This window comes from Salmo salar, chromosome 11 (genome assembly GCF_965601325.2).
Source record: "Salmo salar chromosome 11, fSalSal1, whole genome shotgun sequence".
Classification (NCBI taxonomy): domain Eukaryota; kingdom Metazoa; phylum Chordata; class Actinopteri; order Salmoniformes; family Salmonidae; genus Salmo; species Salmo salar.
The window spans coordinates 116,955,513-116,981,424 of NC_138301.1; the positions used below are offsets into that span (position 1 = coordinate 116,955,513).

At 44.5% G+C, this 25,912-nt stretch overlaps 1 protein-coding gene across 4 annotated transcripts in view; it reads left to right on the forward strand.

Moving 5' to 3' along the window:
• The window catches only part of stard13a (StAR related lipid transfer domain containing 13a), a 184,763-nt gene that overhangs the window by 87,478 nt on the left and 71,373 nt on the right, over positions 1 to 25,912 (forward strand). Inside the window, exon 1 of one of the 4 annotated variants that reach the window (XM_045690200.2) lies at positions 16,667 to 19,657. The exons of the other annotated variants lie outside the window; for them this stretch is intronic. Coding sequence (XP_045546156.2) covers positions 18,562 to 19,657 — 1,096 coding nt within the window. The 5' untranslated portion in view covers positions 16,667 to 18,561. Of the gene's footprint in view, positions 1 to 16,666; positions 19,658 to 25,912 lie in introns of those variants that run through there. 4 annotated transcript variants of the gene reach the window in all.

Genomic DNA, 25,912 nt, shown 5'->3' on the forward strand with positions numbered 1-25,912 from the left:
TTTACAGCCAACCAGGCACTTTAACATGGAGGTAACTGTGCGTTATTGTTTTACACTGTAAGTGTGTTAGTCTATGTCAATAAATAGTTGAATATATGAACTACCCAGACCAGACTCTAGCTCACTACACAGCTCAGCTGTCTCCAACACACCAGACACTCCTCTCCTGTTGGTCTGGAAACAGTTATTTCCAGTTTAGGCAAGCTAACTCGGGCAAGCTAACTCGGGCAAGGTAACTAAGGCAAGGTAACTGAGGCAAGGTAACTGAGGCAAGGTAACTGAGGCAAGGTAACTGAGGCAAGGTAACTGAGCAAGGTAACTCAGACAAGGTAACTGAGGCAAGGTAACTGAGGCAAGGTAACTCAGACAAGGTAACTGAGGCAAGGTAACTGAGGCAAGGTAACTCAGACAAGGTAACTAAGGCAAGGTAACTAAGGCAAGGTAACTAAGGCAAGGTAACTCGGGCAAGGTAACTGAGGCAAGGTGACTGAGGCAAGGTAACTCAGACAAGGTAACTCAGGCAAGGTAACTCGGGCAAGGTAACTGAGGCAAGGTGACTGAGGCAAGGTAACTCAGACAAGGTAACTCAGGCAAGGTAACTCAGACAAGGTAACTGAGGCAAGGTAACTCAGACAAGGTAACTGAGGCAAGGTAACTGAGGCAAGGTAAGTTAAACAAGGTAACTGAGGCAAGGTGACTGAGGCAAGGTAACTGAGGCAAGGTAACTGAGGCAAGGTAAGTTAAACAAGGTAACTGAGGCAAGGTGACTGAGGCAAGGTAAGTGAGGCAAGGTGACTGAGGCAAGGTAAGTTAAACAAGGTAACTGAGGCAAGGTAACTGAGACAAGGTAACTGAGGCAAGGTAACTGAGGCAAGGTAACTGAGGCAAGGTAACTGAGGCAAGGTAACTGAGGCAAGGTAACTGAGACAAGGTAACTGAGGCAAGGTAACTGAGGCAAGGTAACTGAGGCAAGGTAACTGAGGCAAGGTAACTGAGGCAAGGTAACTGAGGCAAGGTAACTGAGGCAAGGTAACTGAGGCAAGGTAACTGAGACAAGGTAACTCAGACAAGGTAACTCAGACAAGGTAACTCAGACAAGGTAACTGAGGTCTGTAGATTACTGTTTGCCATTGTGGGGTAGATTATATAGGTTGATGAATGAACAAATGAGTAAATTAATGACTGAATTAATTAATGAATGCATAATAAATGAATGAATGAATTAATTAATTAATGAATGCATAATAAATGAATGAATGAGTGAATGTGTAGTAGTGTGTTGATAGTGTTGTGGTGGCCTGCTGACCAGTGTGCTGACCAGTGTGTGTAAACTGTAGTAGATTATATCGACTGGATTGGGTTGGAATCTAGAGGATTTGGGAGTAGGGGGAGGATGGGCATGGATTTCTCCTCTTTGTGTGTGTATGGGATTATATGACTTTAGCTCTGTCTGTCTGTCTGTCTGTCTGTCTGTCTGTCTGTCTGTCTGTCTGTCTGTCTGTCTGTCTGTCTGTCTGTCTGTCTGTCTGTCTGTCTGTCTGTCTGTCTGTCTGTCTGTCTGTCTGTCTGTCTGTCTGTCTGTCTGTCTGTCTGTCTGTCTGTCTGTCTGTCTGTCTGTCTGTCTGTCTGTCTGTCTGTCTGTCTGTCTGTCTGTCTGTCTGTCTGTCTGTCTGTCTGTCTGTCTGTGCTTCTGACATCATCAGGGTCAGGGTCTGTAGGTCATACGGGGGTCACTGAGGTGATGTTATGAACCAGAGGTTTCAGTTATCACATGGTCATCTTCATCATCATCATCATCATCATCTATCTTCACCAGCATTAGGCTACTACGCTCTTTGTCATGGAAGTACTGTCACGATGTGTGTACGCTTGGCTTGGCAATTGTAGTGCAGACCTGCTCACTCTGGGTCACATTAGCAGTACAGTGATTGAATTGAAGAAAGCCGCTCAAGGATTTCACCATGAGACCAATAGTGACTTTAAAACAGTTACAGAGTTTAATGACTGTGATCGGAGAAAACTGAGGATGGATCAACAACATTGTAGTTATTCCACAATACTAACCTAATTGACAGAGTGAAAAGAAGGAAGCCTATACAGAATACAAATATTCCAAAACATATTTTCAAGCATAGTGGTGGCTGCATCATGTTATGGGTATGCTTGTCATTGGAAAGGACTAAGGAGTTTTGTAGAATAAAAATAAACGTAATGGAGATAAGCACAGGTGTCACGTTCGTCGTAAGAAGGAGACCAAGGTGCAGCGTGGTAGGCAAACATTTTTCCTTTATTAAAAATGAACACCGTCAAAACAACAAAATACAAAAACGAACGTAAAGTTCTGCAGGCTACACAGATACCTAACAAAAACATGATCCCACAAAACCCCAGTGGGAAAAGGCTGCCTAAATATGATTCCCAATTAGAGACAACGAATGACAGCTGCCTCTGATTGGGAACCATATCAGACCAACATAGAAATACAATAACATAGATATACATAATCTAGAATGCCCACCCAAATCACACCCGACCTAACCAAATAGAGAAATAAAAAGGCTCTCTACGGTCAGGGCGTGACAACAGGCAAAATCCTAGAGGAAAACTTGGTTCAGTCTGCTTTCCACCAGACACTAGGAGATGAATTCACTGTTCAGCAGGACAATAACCTAAAACACAAGGCCAAATTTACACTGCCGTTACTTACCAAGAAGACAGTGAATGTCCCCGAGTGGCGGAGTTACAGTTTTGACTTAAATCTGCTTGCAAATTTATGACAAGACTTGAAAATGGTTGTCAAGCTATGATCAACAACCAATTTGACAGAACTTGAAGAATTTTAAGAAGAATAAACAGGCAAATGTTGCACAATCCAAGTGTGGAAATCTCTTAGAGACTCACCCAGGAAGACTCACAGCCGTAATCACTGCCAAAGGGGATTCTAACATGTATTGACTCTGGGGGTTGAATACTTATTTAATCAAGATATATTAGTGTTTCATTTTTCATGAATTCTTAAACAAATGTAAAACAAATCTTCCACTTTCACATTACAGAGTATTTTGTGTAGATCGTTGAAAAAAAAAAGTCACAATTAAATCATTTTTTAATCCCACTGTAACACAACAAAATGTGGAAAAAGTTGAGAGGTGTGAATACTTTCTGAAGGCTCTGTATATATGCACTACGTGACCAGCAGTATGTGGACACCTGCTCTTCAACATCTCATTACAAAATCATGGACATTAATATGGAGTTGGTCCCCCCCTTTGCTGCTATAACAGCCTCCACTCTTCTGGGAAGGCTTTCCACTAGATGTTGGAACATTGCTGCTATAACAGCCTCCACTCTTCTGGGAAGGCTTTCCACTAGATGATGGAACAGTGCTGCTATAACAGCCTCCACTCTTCTGGGAAGGCTTTCCACTAGATGATGGAACATTGCTGCTATAACAGCCTCCACTCTTCTGGGAAGGCTTTCCACTAGATGATGGAACATTGCTGCTATAACAGCCTCCACTCTTCTGGGAAGGCTTTCCACTAGATGATGGAACATTGCTGCAGGGATTTGCTTCCATTCAGCCACAAGAGTATTAGTGAGGTCGGGCACTGATGTTGGGCGATTAGGCCTGGCTCACAGTCGGCGTTCCAATTCATCCCAAAGGTGTTCCATGGGGTTGAGGTCAGGGCTTTGTGCAGGCGAGTCAAGTTCTTCCACACTGATCTCGACCAACCATTTCTGTATGGACCTCGCTTTGTACACAGGGGCATTGTCATGCTGAAACAGGAAAGGGCTTTCCCCAAACTGTTGCCACAAAGTTGGAATCACAGAATCTCCTGGCATCCGTCAAACCCAGATTCATCCGTCAGACTGCCAGATGGTGATTCATCACTCCAGAGAACGCGTTTACAGTGCTCCAGAGTCCAATGACGGCGATCTTTACACCACTCTTGGCATTGCACATGGTGATCTTAAGCTCCCGACAGAAACAGTTCTTGTGCTGACGTTGCTTCCAGAGGCAACCTGCTTCCAGAGGTGTGTATAGACAGTAGTTATATAGGATGGTGTGTATAGACAGTAGTTATATAGGATGGTGTGTATAGACAGTAGTTATATAGGATGGTGTGTATAGACAATATAGACAGTAGTTATATAGGATGGTGTGTATAGACAGTATAGACAGTAGTTATATAGGATGGTGTATATAGACAGTATAGACAGTAGTTATATAGGATGGTGTGTATAGACAGTATAGACAGTAGTTATACAGGATGGTGTATAGACAGTAGTTATATAGGATGGTGTGTATAGACAGTAGTTATATAGGATGGTGTGTATAGACAGTAGTTATATAGGATGGTGTGTATAGCCAGTAGTTATAGAGGATGGTGTGTATAGACAGTAGTTATACATGATGGTGTGTATAGACAGTATAGACAGTAGTTATATAGGATGGTGTGTATAGACAGTAGTTATATAGGATGGTGTATATAGACAGTATAGACAGTAGTTATATAGGATGGTGTGTATAGACAGTATAGACAGTAGTTATATAGGATGGTGTGTATAGACAGTAGTTATATAGGATGGTGTGTATAGACAGTAGTTATATAGGATGGTGTGTATAGACAGTAGTTATATAGGATGGTGTGTATAGACAGTAGTTATATAGGATGGTGTGTATAAACAGTATAGACAGTAGTTATATAGGATGGTGTATATAGACAGTATAGACAGTAGTTATATAGGATGGTGTGTATAGACAGTAGTTATATAGGATGGTGTGTATAGACAGTAGTTATATAGGATGGTGTGTATAGACAGTAGTTATATAGGATGGTGTGTATAGACAATAGTTATATAGGATGGTGTGTATAGACAGTAGTTATATAGGATGGTGTGTATAGACAGTAGTTATATAGGATGGTGTATATAGACAGTATAGACAGTAGTTATATAGGATGGTGTGTATAGACAGTAGTTATATAGGATGGTGTGTATAGACAGTATAGACAGTAGTTATATAGGATGGTGTGTATAAACAGTATAGACAGTAGTTATATAGGATGGTGTATATAGACAGTATAGACAGTAGTTATATAGGATGGTGTGTATAGACAGTAGTTATATAGGATGGTGTATATAGACAGTATAGACAGTAGTTATATAGGATGGTGTGTATAGACAGTAGTTATATAGGATGGTGTGTATAGACAGTAGTTATATAGGATGGTGTGTATAGACAGTATAGACAGTAGTTATATAGGATGGTGTGTATAGACAGTATAGACAGTAGTTATATAGGATGGTGTGTATAGACAGTATAGACAGTAGTTATATAGGATGGTGTGTATAGACAGTAGTTATATAGGATGGTGTGTATAGACAGTAGTTATATAGGATGGTGTGTATAGACAGTATAGACAGTAGTTATGTAGGATGGTGTGTATAGACAGTATAGACAGTAGTTATATAGGATGGTGTGTATAGACAGTATAGACAGTAGTTATATAGGATGGTGTGTATAGACAGTAGTTATATAGGATGGTGTGTATAGACAGTAGTTATATAGGATGGTGTGTATAGACAGTAGTTATATAGGATGGTGTGTATAGACAGTAGTTATATAGGATGGTGTGTATAGACAGTAGTTATATAGGATGGTGTGTATAGACAGTAGTTATATAGGATGGTGTGTATAGACAGTAGTTATATAGGATGGTGTGTATAGACAGTATAGACAGTAGTTATATAGGATGGTGTGTATAGACAGTATAGACAGTAGTTATATAGGATGGTGTGTATAGACAGTATAGACAGTAGTTATATAGGATGGTGTGTATAGACAGTATAGACAGTAGTTATATAGGATGGTGTGTATAGACAGTAGTTATATAGGATGGTGTGTATAGACAGTAGTTATATAGGATGGTGTGTATAGACAGTAGTTATATAGGATGGTGTGTATAGACAGTAGTTATATAGGATGGTGTGTATAGACAGTAGTTATATAGGATGGTGTGTATAGACAGTAGTTATATAGGATGGTGTGTATAGACAGTAGTTATATAGGATGGTGTGTATAGACAGTAGTTATATAGGATGGTGTGTATAGACAGTATAGACAGTAGTTATATAGGATGGTGTGTATAGACAGTATAGACAGTAGTTATATAGGATGGTGTGTATAGACAGTATAGACAGTAGTTATATAGGATGGTGTGTATAGACAGTATAGACAGTAGTTATATAGGATGGTGTGTATAGACAGTAGTTATATAGGATGGTGTGTATAGACAGTAGTTATATAGGATGGTGTGTATAGACAGTAGTTATATAGGATGGTGTGTATAGACAGTAGTTATATAGGATGGTGTGTATAGACAGTAGTTATATAGGATGGTGTGTATAGACAGTAGTTATATAGGATGGTGTGTATAGACAGTAGTTATATAGGATGGTGTGTATAGACAGTATAGACAGTAGTTATATAGGATGGTGTGTATAGACAGTATAGACAGTAGTTATATAGGATGGTGTGTATAGACAGTATAGACAGTAGTTATATAGGATGGTGTGTATAGACAGTAGTTATATAGGATGGTGTGTATAGACAGTAGTTATATAGGATGGTGTGTATAGACAGTATAGACAGTAGTTATATAGGATGGTGTGTATAGACAGTATAGACAGTAGTTATATAGGATGGTGTGTATAGACAGTATAGACAGTAGTTATATAGGATGGTGTGTATAGACAGTAGTTATATAGGATGGTGTGTATAGACAGTAGTTATATAGGATGGTGTGTATAGACAGTATAGACAGTAGTTATATAGGATGGTGTGTATAGACAGTATAGACAGTAGTTATATAGGATGGTGTGTATAGACAGTATAGACAGTAGTTATATAGGATGGTGTGTATAGACAGTAGTTATATAGGATGGTGTGTATAGACAGTATAGACAGTAGTTATATAGGATGGTGTGTATAGACAGTATAGACAGTAGTTATACATGATGGTGTGTATAGACAGTATAGACAGTAGTTATATAGGATGGTGTGTATAGACAGTAGTTATACAGGATGGTGTGTATAGACAGTATAGACAGTAGTTATACAGGATGGTGTGTATAGACAGTATAGACAGTAGTTATATAGGATGGTGTGTATAGACAGTAGTTATATAGGATGGTGTGTATAGACAGTAGTTATATAGGATGGTGTGTATAGGCAGTAGTTATATAGGATGGTGTGTATAGACAGTAGTTATATAGGATGGTGTGTATAGACAGTAGTTATATAGGATGGTGTGTATATAAATAACTACATTTTTCAAGGAACAGAATCTGAATTGGGAACGAAAGTGATCCATACTGTTCCCGGAACAGAACGGTTATTTTAATAGCATGAGAACTGATTAATAACGCACACACACAAGCTTGTCAGCTAGCTCTGGTCCAAAGTTAGCTAGCTCTGGTCCAACGTTAGCTAGCTCTGGTCTAACGTTAGCTAGCTCTGGTCTAACGTTAGCTAGCTCTGGTCCAACGTTAGCTAGCTCTGGTCCAAGGTTAGCTAGCTCTGGTCCAACGTTAGCTAGCTCTGGTCCAACTCTCTGAAGTTCAAAGACATTTTAGGTTCCTCCATAGAAGCCGCTGCACCGTAGGTATAATCTTGTGGTCCTAATTCAGATAATGCATGTCATGACAAGATGCCAAGACAAACCAAGCTATAGTTCACTATAGCTTGCTCCCTCCATCGCAAGCTGCTCTATCCGCACTGCAGTAATTTAATGTCGAGCTAAATGTAAAAACAAAATGTTTTCAAAGGTTTAAAAAAAGAACACAAAAGAACGATATAAACTGGTCCTTTTTTGGGGTTCGAACCAGTTCATAACTTTATTTCCGAACAGTGGAATTGAACAAAAAAAAAGAATGGTTCTCTTCAGAACTTAACGATTGGAGAATTAAAAATCTGGTTCCAACCCCTGGTATTTACTGTAGTGATTTTTGCGGCCGTTACTGTAGTGTTTTTGTTGTATTATCTTTGACATAGAAGTGGAGCTTTTCTCCTTCAGGAACCTACTGGAGAAATACTAAAATATAGCAGGCAGGCAGGCTGTCTGAACAGATTGTTGAGCACTTCTGCTATACTTGGCATGTAGGTTTCACTTATGGGTGGCAGAAATTGGTATATAGGGGAGGGGAGGGGAATGGGCAGGGTATATGCTAATTAAATACTGTAGTATTTATTGTAATTAAAAATATGCTGTGTTTTTGTAGACTGTAGTGTTTTTGTGGACATTACTGTAGTATTTAATACAGTGTGTTCTTTGCGGATAATACTGTAGTATTTACTAGTATTCAACAGTATACTACAACATGATCGAGGGATACTACTGTGTGTAGTATAGTATTCTACAGTATACTACAGTTTACTACATAATTCTTTAGTAAGGACTGTAGCATTCTATAGTAAACTGTAGTATTTTTTTTATGTGGGTTGTGCCGTCCACGACCGCAAGGCCCTCCAGCAGGGTGGTCCGCTCACACCTGCACGGACATACACACACACACACCGATGTACTCACTCACTCATTCACTCACACACTCACTCACTCACTCACTCACTCACTCACTCACTCACTCACTCACTCACTCACTCACTCACTCACTCACTCACTCACTCACTCACTCACTCACTCACTCACTCACTCACTCACTCACTCACTCACTCACACACACACACACACACACACACATTACAACTGCTACCAGACTGTTATTTACTATTGTTAATAATGTCCCAACCTCCCGTTTCCTGATAAATATGTAAATATTGAACTATAAATGGTGTCTTCCTGTATTATACTGATGCTGAAATGTTTATTCTACTGAGACAGATACTTTCTGTTCCTATTCTTATCTTTCATTAGTTATTATTGTTGTTGCATTGACCAGAAGGAGCATGTGAGTAAGCATTTCATTGGACGATGTGTATCATGTGTATCCTCTACGTTCGACTAATAAAACGTGAAACTTGAACTTGTATTCAACGTGCCTAATTACCACCAGAGGGTAGTAAATGGTACACAGTCTCACATCTCTCATCTGCCTCTCTCGTCTGTCTCTCACTAATCAAAGAGATTGTTGGCTGAATTCCTAGAGGTACTGGACTTGGTTCATGTAGGTTTTGAGGTACTCAGACACACGTACACACGTACACACGTACACACGTACACACGTACACACACACACACACACACACACACACACACACACACACACACACACACACACACACACACACACACACACACTGCTGAGTGGTGTGTGTGTGACCTGAGACTGACTTTGCTCTGACCTACTTTCATATGCAATTCCCCCTGTACTTCTCTCTCCCTCTATCTTCCCCCTGTTCTTCTCTCTCCCTCTATCCTCCCCCTGTTCTTCTCTCTCCCTCTATCTTCCCCCTGTTCTTCTCTCTCCCTCTATCCTCCCCCTGTTCTTCTCTCTCCCTCTATCTTCCCCCTGTTCTTCTCTCTCCCTCTATCCTCCCCCTGTTCTTCTCTCTCCCTCTATCTTCCCCCTGTTCTTCTCTCTCCCTCTATCCTCCCCCTGTTCTTCTCTCTCCCTCTATCTTCCCCCTGTTCTTCTCTCTCCCTCTATCCTCCCCCTGTTCTTCTCTCTCCCTCTATCCTCCCCCTGTTCTTCTCTCTCCCTCTATCTTCCCCCTGTTCTTCTCTCTCCCTCTATCTTCCCCCTGTTCTTCTCTCTCCCTCTATCCTCCCCCTGTTCTTCTCTCTCCCTCTATCCTCCCCCTGTTCTTCTCTCTCCCTCTATCTTCCCCCTGTTCTTCTCTCTCCCTCTATCTTCCCCCTGTTCTTCTCTCTCCCTCTATCTTCCCCCTGTTCTTCTCTCTCCCTCTATCTTCCCCCTGTTCTTCTCTCTCCCTCTATCTTCCCCCTGTTCTTCTCTCTCCCTCTATCTTCCCCCTGTTCTTCTCTCTCCCTCTATCCTCCCCCTGTTCTTCTCTCTCCCTCTATCCTCCCCCTGTTCTTCTCTCTCCCTCTATCCTCCCCCTGTTCTTCTCTCTCCCTCTATCCTCCCCCTGTTCTTCTCTCTCCCTCTATCCTCCCCCTGTTCTTCTCTCTCCCTCTATCCTCCCCCTGTTCTTCTCTCTCCCTCTATCCTCCCCCTGTTCTTCTCTCTCCCTCTATCCTCCCCCTGTTCTTCTCTCTCCCTCTATCCTCCCCCTGTTCTTCTCTCTCCCTCTATCTTCCCCCTGTTCTTCTCTCTCCCTCTATCCTCCCCCTGTTCTTCTCTCTCCCTCTATCCTCCCCCTGTTCTTCTCTCTCCCTCTATCCTCCCCCTGTTCTTCTCTCTCCCTCTATCCTCCCCCTGTTCTTCTCTCTCCCTCTATCCTCCCCCTGTTCTTCTCTCTCCCTCTATCCTCCCCCTGTTCTTCTCTCTCCCTCTATCCTCCCCCTGTTCTTCTCTCTCCCTCTATCTTCCCCCTGTTCTTCTCTCTCCCTCTATCCTCCCCCTGTTCTTCTCTCTCCCTCTATCTTCCCCCTGTTCTTCTCTCTCCCTCTATCCTCCCCCTGTTCTTCTCTCTCCCTCTATCTTCCCCCTGTTCTTCTCTCTCCCTCTATCCTCCCCCTGTTCTTCTCTCTCCCTCTATCCTCCCCCTGTTCTTCTCTCTCCCTCTATCCTCCCCCTGTTCTTCTCTCTCCCTCTATCTTCCCCCTGTTCTTCTCTCTCCCTCTATCCTCCCCCTGTTCTTCTCTCTCCCTCTATCCTCCCCCTGTTCTTCTCTCTCCCTCTATCTTCCCCCTGTTCTTCTCTCTCCCTCTATCTTCCCCCTGTTCTTCTCTCTCCCTCTATCTTCCCCCTGTTCTTCTCTCTCCCTCTATCTTCCCCCTGTTCTTCTCTCTCCCTCTATCTTCCCCCTGTTCTTCTCTCTCCCTCTATCTTCCCCCTGTTCTTCTCTCTCCCTCTATCCTCCCCCTGTTCTTCTCTCTCCCTCTATCCTCCCCCTGTTCTTCTCTCTCCCTCTATCCTCCCCCTGTTCTTCTCTCTCCCTCTATCCTCCCCCTGTTCTTCTCTCTCCCTCTATCTTCCCCCTGTTCTTCTCTCTCCCTCTATCCTCCCCCTGTTCTTCTCTCTCCCTCTATCCTCCCCCTGTTCTTCTCTCTCCCTCTATCCTCCCCCTGTTCTTCTCTCTCCCTCTATCTTCCCCCTGTTCTTCTCTCTCCCTCTATCCTCCCCCTGTTCTTCTCTCTCCCTCTATCCTCCCCCTGTTCTTCTCTCTCCCTCTATCTTCCCCCTGTTCTTCTCTCTCCCTCTATCCTCCCCCTGTTCTTCTCTCTCCCTCTATCCTCCCCCTGTTCTTCTCTCTCCCTCTATCCTCCCCCTGTTCTTCTCTCTCCCTCTATCCTCCCCCTGTTCTTCTCTCTCCCTCTATCCTCCCCCTGTTCTTCTCTCTCCCTCTATCCTCCCCCTGTTCTTCTCTCTCCCTCTATCCTCCCCCTGTTCTTCTCTCTCCCTCTATCCTCCCCCTGTTCTTCTCTCTCCCTCTATCTTCCCCCTGTTCTTCTCTCTCCCTCTATCCTCCCCCTGTTCTTCTCTCTCCCTCTATCTTCCCCCTGTTCTTCTCTCTCCCTCTATCTTCCCCCTGTTCTTCTCTCTCCCTCTATCCTCCCCCTGTTCTTCTCTCTCCCTCTATCTTCCCCCTGTTCTTCTCTCTCCCTCTATCTTCCCCCTGTTCTTCTCTCTCCCTCTATCTTCCCCCTGTTCTTCTCTCTCCCTCTATCTTCCCCCTGTTCTTCTCTCTCCCTCTATCTTCCCCCTGTTCTTCTCTCTCCCTCTATCTTCCCCCTGTTCTTCTCTCTCCCTCTATCTTCCCCCTGTTCTTCTCTCTCCCTCTATCTTCCCCCTGTTCTTCTCTCTCCCTCTATCTTCCCCCTGTTCTTCTCTCTCCCTCTATCCTCCCCCTGTTCTTCTCTCTCCCTCTATCTTCCCCCTGTTCTTCTCTCTCCCTCTATCCTCCCCCTGTTCTTCTCTCTCCCTCTATCCTCCCCCTGTTCTTCTCTCTCCCTCTATCCTCCCCCTGTTCTTCTCTCTCCCTCTATCCTCCCCCTGTTCTTCTCTCTCCCTCTATCTTCCCCCTGTTCTTCTCTCTCCCTCTATCCTCCCCCTGTTCTTCTCTCTCCCTCTATCCTCCCCCTGTTCTTCTCTCTCCCTCTATCTTCCCCCTGTTCTTCTCTCTCCCTCTATCTTCCCCCTGTTCTTCTCTCTCCCTCTATCTTCCCCCTGTTCTTCTCTCTCCCTCTATCTTCCCCCTGTTCTTCTCTCTCCCTCTATCTTCCCCCTGTTCTTCTCTCTCCCTCTATCTTCCCCCTGTTCTTCTCTCTCCCTCTATCTTCCCCCTGTTCTTCTCTCTCCCTCTATCTTCCCCCTGTTCTTCTCTCTCCCTCTATCTTCCCCCTGTTCTTCTCTCTCCCTCTATCTTCCCCCTGTTCTTCTCTCTCCCTCTATCCTCCCCCTGTTCTTCTCTCTCCCTCTATCTTCCCCCTGTTCTTCTCTCTCCCTCTATCTTCCCCCTGTTCTTCTCTCTCCCTCTATCCTCCCCCTGTTCTTCTCTCTCCCTCTATCTTCCCCCTGTTCTTCTCTCTCCCTCTATCTTCCCCCTGTTCTTCTCTCTCCCTCTATCATCCCCCTGTACTTCTCTCCATCTAACCTCCCCTGCTTCTCTCTCCCTCTATCCTCCCTCTGTCCTACTCTCTCCCTCTATCCTCCCTCTGTCCTACTCTCTCCCTCTATCCTCCCCCTGTACTTCTCTCCCTCTAACCTCCCCCCTGCTTCTCTCTCCCTCTATCCTCCCTCTGTCCTACTCTCTCCCTCTATCCTCCCCCTGTCCTACTCTCTCCCCCTCCTCCCCCTGTACTTCTCTCTCCCTCTATCCTCCCTCTGTCCTACTCTCTCCCTCTATCCTCCCCTGTCCTACTCTCTCCCCCTCCTCCCCCTGTACTTCTCTCTCCCTCTATCCTCCCTCTGTCCTACTCTCTCCCTCTATCCTCCCCCTGTCCTACTCTCTCCCCCTCCTCCCCCTGTCCTACTCTCTCCCCCTCCTCCCCCTGTACTTCTCTCTCCCTCTATCCTCCCCCTGTCCTACTCTCTCCCCCTCCTCCCCCTGTACTTCTCTCTCCCTCTATCCTCCCCCTGTCCTACTCTCTCCCCCTCCTCCCCCTGTACTTCTCTCTCCCTCTATCCTCCCCACTGTGCTTCTTTCTCCCTCTATCCTCCCTCTGTCCTTCTTTCCTCCCCCTGTCCACCTCCCTCCCTCCCTCCCTCCCTCCCTCCCTCCCTCCCTCCCTCCCTCCCTCCCTCCCTCCCTCCCTCCCTCCCTCCCTCCCTCCCTCCCTCCCTCCCTCACAGGCCAAGCTAGACCAAAGAGCCCCCCTCCTCCTCCCCTTCATTCCTTACATAGGACACATTATAAAATGGTTCCAGTCTTTCCCATTGGGTCATTTGGGCTGGTGGTCTGCAGACGTATACCCACTACACAACATATGTAGAAATGTACATAATAGATCATTACCTCTCTACCTCTCTCTCTCTATCTCTTTCTCTCTCTTTGTCTCTCTCTCTCTCCCTCTCTCTCAAAGACAATAGTTGTCCACCCAATCAAAGGATCAGAGAATTCATCTAATTCCTCCTCCCTCCCACTATCTCTCTCTCTCTATCTCACTCAATTAAATTTCAGTTTCAATTTAAGGGCTTTATTGGCATGGGAAACATATGTTAACATTGCCTAAGCAAGTGAAATAGATAATTAACAAAGGTGAAATAAACAATACAATTGTGTTTGTTCTTCACTGGTTGCCCCTTTTATTGTGGAAACAGGTCACAAGTCTTGCTGCTGTGATGGCACACTGTGGTATTTCACCCACTAGATATGGGAGTTTATCAATTTTGGATTTGTTTTAAAATTCTTTGTGGTTCTGTGTAATCTGAGGGAAATATGTGTCTCTAATATGGTCATACATTTGGCAGGAGGTTAAGAAGTGCAGCTCAGTTTCCACCTCGTTTTATGGGCAGTGTGCACATAGCCTGTCTTCTCTTGAGAGCCTGGTCTGCCTACAGTGGTCTCTCTCAATAGCAAGGCTATGCTCACTGAGTCTGTACATAGTCAAAGCTTTCCTTAAGTTTGGGTCAGTCACAGGGTCAGGTATTCTGCCTCTGTGTACTCTCTGTTTAGGGCCAAATAACATTCTAGTTGGCTCAGTTTTTTTGTTAATTCTTTCCAATGTGTCAAGTAATTATCTTTTTGTTTTCTCATGACTTGGTTGGGTCTAATTGTGTTGTTGTCCTGGGGCTCTGTGGGGTCTGTTTGTGTTTGTGAACAGAGACCCAGGACCAGCTTGCTTAGGGGACTCTTCTCCAGGTTCATCTCTCTGTAGGTGATGGCTTTGTTATGGAAGTTTTGGGAATCGCTTCCTTTTAGGTGGTTGTAGAATTTAACAGCTTTTGATAATAAGCGGGTATCGGCCTAATTCTGCTCTGCATGCAGAATCTCAATTTAGTGTTTGTCCCATTTTGTGAATTATTGGTTGGTGAGCGAACCCCAGACCTCACAACCATAAAGGGCAATGGGTTCTATAACTGATTCAAGTATTTTCAGCCAGATCCTAATTGGTATGTCTAATTTTATGTTCCTTTTAATGGCATAAAAGGTCCTTCTTGCCTTGTCTCTCAGATCGTTCACAGCTTTGTGGAAGTTACCTGTGGTGCTGATGTTTAGGCCGAGGTAGGTATAGTTGTTTGTGTGCTCTAGGGCAACGGTGTCTAGATGGAATTTGTATTTGTATTTGTATTTGTATTTGTGGTCCTGGCAACTGGACCTTTTTTGGAACACCATTATTTTTTGTCTTACTGAGATGTACTGTCAGGGTCCAGGTCTGACACAATCTGTGGAAAGAAATGTGTGTTTTTTGCCAATTTTAACCGCAAACCAGTTGTTTGTGTACATAGATTTCATAATGTGGTATGTTTTTCCCCCAACACCACTTTCCATCAATTTGTATAGCAGATAGTCTTTCTCTCTAGTTTCTGCCTCTTTCTTTCTGTCTCTCTCCCTCCCACTCTCACTCTCCCCCTCTCCTCTCTCTTTCTCTCTCTCTCTCTCTCTCTCTCTCTCTCACTCTCCCCCTCTCTCTCCCTCCCTCTATCTCTCTCTCATCTCTATCTCTATCTCTCTCCCATCTCTATCTCTATCTCTCTCCCCCTCTCTCTCTCTCGCACTCCCCCTCTCTCTCCTATCCCTCCCTCCCTCCCTCCCTCCCTCCCTCCCTCCCTCCCTCCCTCCCTCCCTCCCTCCCTCCCTCCCTCCCTCCCTCCCTCCCTCCCTCCCTCCCTCCCTCCCTCCCCCTCTCTATCTCTCTCCCCTCTCTCTCCTATCTCTCTCTCTCCTCTCTCCCCCTCTCCTCTCTCCCCCTCTCCTCTCTCCCCCTCTCTGTCTCCCTCTCTCTCTCCCCCTCTCTCTCTCTCCCCCCTCTCTCTCCTATCTCTCTCTCTCCTCTCTCCCCCTCTCCTCTCTCCCCCTCTCTGTCTCCCTCTCTCTCTCCCCCTCTCTCTCTCTCTCTCCCCCCTCTCTCTCCTATCTCTCTCTCTCCTCTCTCCCCCTCTCCTCTCTCCCCCTCTCTGTCTCCCTCTCTCTCTCCCCCCCTCTCTGTCTCCCCCTCTCTCTCTCCCCCTCTCCTCTCTCCCCCTCTCTCCCCCCTCTCTCTCTCCCCCTCTCTCCCCCTCTCTCTCTCTCCTATCTCTCTCTCTCCTCTCTCCCCCTCTCCTCTCTCCCCCTCTCCTCTCTCCCCCTCTCTCCCCCCTCTCTCTCTCCCCCTCTCTCCCCCTCTCTCTCTCTCCTATCTCTCTCTCTCCTCTCTCCCCCTCTCCTCTCTCCCCCCCTCTCTCTGTCTCCCCCTCTCTGTCTCCCCCTCTCTCTCCCCCCCCCCTCTCTCTCTCTCTCTCTCGCTCTACCTTTCTTAAGCTAGTGTTATTTTCAAGCTTTTCCTTCCTCTCTGGAAGGTCTTTAGGATGATGTGTTTTCCAGCAGGCCCATCCCCTGTTCCTCATATTATTATATCACACACACACACACACACACACACACACACACACACACACACACACACACACACACACACACACACACACACACACACACACACACACACACACACACACACACACACACACACACACTCCCTTGTAATACCATACAGTAGTAAAGTAGAGGTTTTTGGCTCAGGTTCAGGCAGCTGGGCAGTGTTCCCAAATCTCTCCTGCCATTGGCTGTTACACTGGCCATGTCTCCTGCTATTGGCTGTGAGTAGAGGAAGGATGAAGTGGTAAGAAGGAGGAAGGTTTGATAAGAGTTGCCTCTGAGGAGAACTCTGTGTGTGTGTGTGTGGATGTGAACGTGTGTTTGCTGAGTGTCAGGTGGAACAAAGTGGTGTGTGTGTGTGTGTGTGTGTGTGTGTGTGTGTGTGTGTGTGTGTGTGTGTGTGTGTGTGTGTGTGTGTGTGTGTGTGTGTGTGTGTGTGTGTGTGTGTGTGTGTGTGTGTGTGTGTGTGTGTGTGTGTAATAAGAGGTATCAAGGAGCATTCACTGTGTCAAGTTTGATGAGAGAGGGAGAGGGAGAGGGAGAGGGAGAGAGAGAGAGAGAGAGAGAGAGAGAGAGAGAGAGAGAGAGAGAGAGAGATGGTCTGCTATATACTGGTGGTTGTGCGTTACAGAGAGATGAAGTCATTTGGGTTCCTCTAGGACTGTCAGGACTTCATGTGGTGAGTGGGAGACAGATCCACTGAAAGGAAGATAGAGATACAGAGATAGATAGACGTATAGAGATACAGAGCTATATTGATAGACAGAGATAGACATATAGAGATACAGAGATATATTGATAGACATCTAGAGATACAGAGATATATTGATAGATAGAGATAGACATATAGAGATACAGAGATATATTGATAGATAGAGATAGGCATATAGAGATACAGAGATATATTGATAGATAGAGATAGACTGTATATATACATAATATGACATTTGAAATGTCTTTATTCTTTTGGAACTTCTGTGAGTGTAATGTTTACTGTTCATTTTTATTGTTTATTTCACTTTTGTTTATTATCTACCTGACTTGCTTTGGCGATGTTAACATATGTTTCCCATGCCAATAAAGCCCTTAAATTGAAATGGAATTGATAGATGTGTAGAGATGCAGAGATAGATTGATAGATAGAGATAGAGGTATAGAGATACAGAGATAGATTGATAGATAGAGATAGATGTGTATAGATGCAGAGATAGATTGATAGATAGAGATAGAGGTATAGAGATACAGAGATCGATTGATAGATAGAGATAGATGTGTAGAGATGCAGAGATAGATTGATAGATAGAGATAGAGGTATAGAGATACAGAGATAGATTGATAGATAGAGATAGATGTGTATAGATGCAGAGATAGATTGATAGATAGAGATAGAGGTATAGAGATACAGAGATAGATTGATAGATAGAGATAGATGTGTAGAGATGCAGAGATAGATTGATAGATAGAGATAGATGTGTATAGATACAGAGATAGATTGATAGATAGAGATAGATGTGTATAGATACAGAGATAGATTGATAGATAGAGATAGATGTGTAGAGATGCAGAGATAGATTGATAGATAGATAGAGGTAGATGTGTATAGATGCAGAGATAGATTGATAGATAGAGATAGATGTGTAGAGATGCAGAGATAGATTGATAGATAGAGATAGATGTGTATAGATACAGAGATAGATTGATAGATAGAGATAGATGTGTATAGATGCAGAGATAGATTGATAGATAGAGATAGATGTGTAGAGATGCAGAGATAGATTGATAGATAGAGATAGATGTGTAGAGATGCAGAGATAGATTGATAGATAGAGATAGATGTGTATAGATGCAGAGATAGATTGATAGATAGAGATAGATGTGTATAGATACAGAGATAGATTGATAGATAGAGATAGATGTGTATAGATACAGAGATAGATTGATAGATAGAGATAGATGTGTATAGATGCAGAGATAGATTGATAGATAGAGATAGATGTGTAGAGATGCAGAGATAGATTGATAGATAGAGATAGATGTGTATAGATGCAGAGATAGATTGATAGATAGAGATAGAGGTATAGAGATACAGAGATAGATTGATAGATAGAGATAGAGGTATAGAGATACAGAGATAGATTGATAGATAGAGATAGATGTGTAGAGATGCAGAGATAGATTGATAGATAGAGATACTAAAAGAGAGAGAGAAAGATTTGTTTTGATTTAACACAGATTGTTTAATGTCAGTGCATTTTCATGGTGTTGAAGTTTAGCAACATTTAGCCTGTCTATAGTGCTTGGACTGTTATCGATAGAGCCATCATATCTGTACAGCATATTATATATTATTATATATTGGAGACTGTGTGATCAGTGATAGCGGGAGGGACATAGAGATGGACAGAGACATAGAGAGTGGCAGAGACAGGGAGATGGACAGAGACAGAGACAGAGACAGGGAGATGGACAGAGACAGGGAGATGGACAGAGACAGGGAGATGGACAGAGACAGGGAGATAGACAGGGAGATGGACAGAGACAGGGAGATGGACAGAGACAGGGAGATGGACAGAGACAGGGAGATGGACAGAGACAGGGAGATGGACAGAGACAGAGAGAGTGGCAGAGGTGATAGAGACAGAGACAGGGAGATGGACAGAGACAGAGAGATGGACAGAGACAGTGACAGGGAGGAGAGAGACAGGGAGAGGGAGGAGAGAGACAGGGAGATGGACAGAGACAGGGAGATGGACAGAGACAGAGAGATGGACAGAGATAGTGACAGGGAGGAGAGAGACAGAGACAGAGAGATGGACAGAGACAGAGACAGAGACAGGGAGATGGACAGAGACAGGGAGATGGACAGAGACAGGGAGATGGACAGAGACAGGGAGATGGACAGAGACAGTGACAGGGAGGAGAGAGACAGAGACAGAGAGATGGACAGAGACAGAGACAGAGACAGGGAGAGGGAGGAGAGAGACAGAGACAGGGAGAGGGACAGGGAGGAGAGAGACAGAGACAGGGAGAGGGAGATAGACCGAGACAGGGAGAGTGAGGAGAGAGACAGGGAAAAGGAGAGAGACAGGGAGGAGAGAGACAGAGACAGGGAGAGTGAGGAGAGAGACAGGGAGAGTGAGGAGAGAGACAGGGAGAGTGAGGAGAGAGACAGGGAGAGTGAGGAGAGAGACAGGGAGAGTGAGGAGAGAGACAGAGACAGGGAGAGTGAGGAGAGAGAAAGAGACTTGGAGAGAGAGAGAGACCGGGAGAGGGAGAGGGACAGGGAGGAGAGAGACAGAGACAGGGAGAGGACAACTGATCACGACAGTGACGGAGAAAGTGGTAGTGGTAGTGAAAGGGCGTGTCTGGAGTCCATGACCCCTGATGGACAGGACATCTACCTGAGGCTTGGCCACTCCCCCCGACGACGCTCCGCCCTCCGTCTCACACGCATCATCGCTCGCCATCAGCTCCTCACCAGGCTCACTCAAGGTGGGGATCCTGCTTATGGCAGTCTTACGATGAATTATAACTGCATCATAATGTATTATATCAGCTGCTGAGCAGACTGGGTCAAGGTGGGGAACATGCTTATGGCAGTCTTACGATGCATTATAACTGCATCATAATGTATTATATCAGCTGCTGAGCAGACTGGGTCAAGGTGGGGAACATGCTTATGACAGTCTTACGATGAATTATAACTGCATCATAATGTATTATATCAGCTGCTGAGCAGACTGGGTCAAGGTGGGGAACATGCTTATGACAGTCTTACGATGAATTATAACTGCATCATAATGTATTATATGAGCTGCTGAGCAGACTGGGTCAAGGTGGGGAACATGCTTATGACTGTCTTACGATGAATTATAACTGCATCATAATGTATTATATGAGCTGCTGAGCAGACTGGGTCAAGGTGGGGAACATGCTTATGACAGTCTTACGATGAATTATAACTGTATCATAATGTATTATATCAGCTGCTGAGCAGACTGGGTCAAGGTGGGGAACATGCTTATGGCAGTCTTACGATGCATTATAACTGTATTAATGTGTTATACACATAAATAAGGTGTTACTACTGAAAGTGCTATAGTCTACCTCTGTTAGTGTCCTTGGTGTTACTGAAAGTGCTGTAGTCTACCTCTGTCAGTGTCCTTGGTGTTAATGAAAGTGCTGTAGTCTGCCTCTGTCAGTGTCCTTGGTGTTAATGAAAGTGCTGTAGTCTGCCTCTGTCAGTGTCCTTGGTGTTAATGAAAGTGCTGTAGTCTGCCTCTGTCAGTGTCCTTGGTGTTAATGAAAGTGTCCTTGGTGTTACTGAAAGTGTCCTTGGTGTTAATGAAAGTGCTGTAGTCTGCCTCTGTCAGTGTCCTTGGTGTTAATGAAAGTGCTGTAGTCTACCTCTGTCAGTGTCCTTGGTGTTAATGAAAGTGCTGTAGTCTGCCTCTGTCAGTGTCCTTGGTGTTACTGAAAGTGCTGTAGTCTGCCTCTGTCAGTGTCCTTGGTGTTAATGAAAGTGCTGTAGTCTGCCTCTGTCAGTGTCCTTGGTGTTAATGAAAGTGCTGTAGTCTGCCTCTGTCAGTGTCCTTGGTGTTAATGAAAGTGCTGTAGTCTGCCTCTGTCATTGTCCTTGGTGTTACTGAAAGTGCTGTAGTCTGCCTCTGTCAGTGTCCTTGGTGTTAATGAAAGTGCTGTAGTCTGCCTCTGTCAGTGTCCTTGGTGTTAATGAAAGTGTCCTTGGTGTTACTGAAAGTGTCCTTGGTGTTAATGAAAGTGCTGTAGTCTGCCTCTGTCAGTGTCCTTGGTGTTAATAAAAGTGCTGTAGTCTACCTCTGTCAGTGTCCTTGGTGTTACTGAAAGTGCTGTAGTCTGCCTCTGTCAGTGTCCTTGGTGTTAATGAAAGTGCTGTAGTCTACCTCTGTCAGTGTCCTTGGTGTTAATGAAAGTGCTGTAGTCTAGCTCTGTCAGTGTCCTTGGTGTTAATGAAAGTGCTGTAGTCTACCTCTGTCAGTGTCCTTGGTGTTAATGCAAGTGCTGTAGTCTACCTCTGTCAGTGTCCTTGGTGTTAATGAAAGTGCTGTAGTCTAGCTCTGTCAGTGTCCTTGGTGTTAATGAAAGTGCTGTAGTCTACCTCTGTCAGTGTCCTTGGTGTTAATGAAAGTGCTGTAGTCTACCTCTGTCAGTGTCCTTGGTGTTAATGAAAGTGCTGTAGTCTAGCTCTGTCAGTGTCCTTGGTGTTAATGAAAGTGCTGTAGTCTACCTCTGTCAGTGTCCTTGGTGTTAATGCAAGTGCTGTAGTCTACCTCTGTCAGTGTCCTTGGTGTTAATGAAAGTGCTGTAGTCTACCTCTGTCAGTGTCCTTGGTGTTAATGAAAGTGCTGTAGTCTAGCTCTGTCAGTGTCCTTGGTGTTAATGAAAGTGCTGTAGTCTGCCTCTGTCAGTGTCCTTGTTCTGGAACAATTGACAGTAGGAGGGTCCCTCAGCATCAAACTGTTCTGGAACCATTGTTTCAGACTGTCTCTATGTAGCTCAGCCCAACCCAGTGTTCCATGAGTGCTTCCTGCACTTCCGATCACATGACCTGTGTTGACAGGAAGTCCTCTCCCAGCCTGCCCATTGTCATGGAGATGTCACAGGGCTGTTGTTGGAGAGTTCTGGTGGCTTTCGGTAGCTGTACAGGGCTGAGGGTTGGTTTGGTACCGGATGGTTTGGTATTGGATGGTTTGGTACTGGATGGTTTGGTACCGGATGGTTTGGTACTGGATGGTTTGGTACTGGATGGTTTGGTACCGGATGGTTTGGTACTGGATGGTTTGGTACCGGATGGTTTGGTACTGGATGGTTTGGTACTGGATGGTTTGGTACCGGATGGTTTGGTACTGGATGGTTTGGTACCGGATGGTTTGGTACCGGATGGTTTGGTACTGGATGGTTTGGTACCGGATGGTTTGGTACTGGATGGTTCGGTACCGGATGGTTTGGTACTGGATGGTTTGGTACCGGATGGTTTGGTATTGGATGGTTTGGTATTGGATGGTTTGGTACTGGATGGTTTGGTACTGGATGGTTTGGTACCGGATGGTTTGGTATTGGATGGTTTGGTACTGGATGGTTTGGTACTGGATGGTTTTAATGTATGGTGTATTAGCCATTCATGGCTCCCGAGTGGCGCGGTTGTCTGTATCTCAGTGCTAGAGGCGTCACTACAGACACCCTGGTTCGAATCCAGGCTGTATCACAACCGGGCCGTGATTGGGAGTCCCATAGGGTGGCGCACAATTGGTCCAGTGTTGTCCGGGTTTGGCCGTTGTAGGCCGTCATTGTAAATAAGAATTTGTTCTTAACTGACTTGCCTAGTTAAATAAAGGATAAATAAAACAAGTTAAATAAAAATGTCTTGAGAAATATTGGCTTGACTGAAACATCAACACATTAGCGAGGAGAAGTCAAAAGTAAAGTATCTTACAGAATGATACAGTACTTGACAGGGAGGACTGTTTCTCAGTTTGTATATGACTGTGTAGTAGAGATATGGTAAGTACATGTGAAGTGTGGGTTGTTGGACAGTTACTCAGGTAGATCTGGGAATGTGTTTTGGGGGCAGAGTCATGCAAGGTCTAGACTAGAGGAGAGGGTCTGTCTGTCTGTCTGTCTGTCTGTCTGTCTGTCTGTCTGTCTGTCTGTCTGTCTGTCTGTCTGTCTGTCTGTCTGTCTGTCTGTCTGTCTGTCTGTCTTCTCTAGGTGTCACGTCCTGACCGTAGAAAGATGTTATTTTCTATGGTAGAGTAGGTCAGGGCGTGACATTTGTTTTTTCTGTTTTCTATTTCTATGTTTAGGTTCTAGTTTTGTATTTCTATGTTGGGTTTTGTTTGGGATGATCTCCAATTAGAGGCAGCTGGTCCTCGTTGTCTCTAATTGGAGATCATACTTAAGTAGAGATTTTTCCACCTGGGGTTTGTGGGTGATTCATTTTGAGTTGTGTATGTGTTCATCTCTGCGTCACGGTTTGTTGTTTTTTGTCATTCAGTGTATTTATGTATTGCATTAGTTTCACAGTATAAATAACATGTGGAATGACACACACGCTGCACTTTGGTCCTCTTCTCCTTACGACAACCGTGATACTAGGTCAGTATGAATGGACAGGGGAGCCTGATGATCCGAGATCAGCACTACTGCAATGAGATACTTATCTTAAAAAATATCCCAAAATTATCACAGGTCTTATCATACTGTGTTAATATGGTCGCAGGTCTTATCATACTGTGTTAATATGGTCGCAGGTCTTATCATACTGTATTAATATCAAATCAAATCAAATCAAATAATTTTTTTTATATAGCCCTTCGTACATCAGCTGATATCTCAAAGTGCTGTACAGAAACCCAGCCTAAAACCCCAAACAGCAAGCAAAGCATGTGAAAGAAGCACGGTGGCTAGGAAAAACTCCCTAGGAAAAACTTCCTAGAAAGGCCAAAAACCTAGGAAGAAACCTAGAGAGGAACCAGGCTATGAGGGGTGGCCAGTCCTCTTCTGGCTGTGCAGGGTGGATATTATAACAGAACATGGTCAAGATGTTAAAATGTTCATAAATGACCAGCATGGTCAAATAATAATAATCATAGTAGTTGTCGAGGGTGCAACAAGCACGTCCGGTGAACAGGTCAGGGTTCCATAGCCGCAGGCAGAACAGTTGAAGCTGGAGCTGCAGCACGGCCAGGTGGACTGGGGACAGCAAGGAGTCATCATACCAGGTAGTCCAGAGGCATGGTCCTAGGGCTCAGGTCCTCCGAGAGAAAGACAGAAAGAGAGAAAGAGAGAATTAGAGAGAGCATATTTAAATTCACAGAACACCGGATAAGACAAGAGAAATACTCCAGATGTAACAGACTGACCCTAGCCCCCCGACACATAAACTACTGCAGCATAAATACTGGAGGCTGAGACAGGAGGGATCAGAAGACACTGTGGCCCCATCCGATGATACCCCCGGACAGGGCCAAACAGGCAGGATATAACCCCACCCACTTTGCCAAAGCACAGCCCCCACACCACTAGAGGGATGTCTCCAACCACCAACTTACCGTCCTAAGACAAGGCCGAGTATAGCCCACAACGATCTCCGCCACGGCACAACCCAAGGGGGGGGGCGCCAACCCAGACAGGAAGACCACGTCAGTGACTCAACCCACTCAAGTGACGCACCCCTCCCATGGACGGCATGGAAGAACACCAGTAAGCCAGTGACTCAGCCCCTGTAATAGGGTTAGAGGCAGAGAATCCCAGTGGAAAAAGGGGAACCGGCAAGGCAGAGACAGCAAGGGCGGTTCGTTGCTCCAGCCTTTCCGTTCACCTTCACACTCCTGGGCCAGACTATACTTAATCATAGGACCTACTGAAGAGATACGTCTTCAGTAAAGACTTAAAGGTTGAGACTGAGTCTGCGTCTCTCACATTGGTAGGCAGACCATTCCATAAAAATGGAGCTCTATAGGAGAAAGCCCTACCTCCAGCCGTTTGCTTAGAAATTCTAGGGACAATTAGGAGGCCTGCGTCTTGTGACCGTAGCGTACGTGTAGGTATGTACGCCAGGACCAAATCGGAAAGATAGCTAGGAGCAAGCCCATGTAATGCTTTGTAGGTTAGCAGTAAAACCTTGAAATCAGCCCTTGCCTTAACAGGAAGCCAGTGTAGGGAGGCTAGCACTGGAGTAATATGATCAAATTTTTTGGTTCTAGTCAGGATTCTAGCAGCCGTATTTAGCACTAACTGAAGTTTGTTTAGTGCTTTATCCGGGTAGCCGGAAAGTAGAGCATTGCAGTAGTCCAGCCTAGAAGTAACAAAAGCATGGATTAATTTTTCTGCGTCATTTTTGGACAGAAAGTTTCTGATTTTTGCAATGTTACGTAGATGGAAAAAAGCTGTCCTTGAAACAGTCTTGATATGTTCTTCAAAAGAGAGATCAGGGTCCAGAGTAACGCCGAGGTCCTTCACAGTTTTATTTGAGACGACTGTACAACCATCCAGATTAATTGTCAGATTCAACAGAAGATCTCTTTTTTTCTTGGGACCTAGAACAAGCATCTCTGTTTTGTCCGAGTTTAAAAGTAGAAAGTTTGCAGCCATCCACTTCTTTATGTCTGAAACACAGGTTTCTAGCGAGGGCAATTTGGTCATAGGTCTTATCATACTGTATTAATATGGTCACAGGTCTTATCATACTGTGTTAATATGGTCACAGGTCTTATCATACTGTATTAATATGGTCACAGGTCTTATCATACTGTATTAATATGGTCACAGGTCTTATCATACTGTATTAATATGGTCACAGGTCTTATCATACTGTATTAATATGGTCACAGGTCTTATCATACTGTATTAATATGGTCACAGGTCTTATCATACTGTGTTAATATGGTCACAGGTCTTATCATACTGTATTAATATGGTCACAGGTCTTATCATACTGTGTTAATATGGTCACAGGTCTTATCATACTGTGTTAATATGGTCACAGGTCTTATCATACTGTATTAATATGGTCACAGGTCTTATCATACTGTGTTAATATGGTCACAGGTCTTATCATACTGTATTAATATGGTCACAGGTCTTATCATACTGTGTTAATATGGTCACAGGTCTTATCATACTGTATTAATATGGTCACAGGTCTTATCATACTGTGTTAATATGGTCACAGGTCTTATCATACTGTGTTAATATGGTCACAGGTCT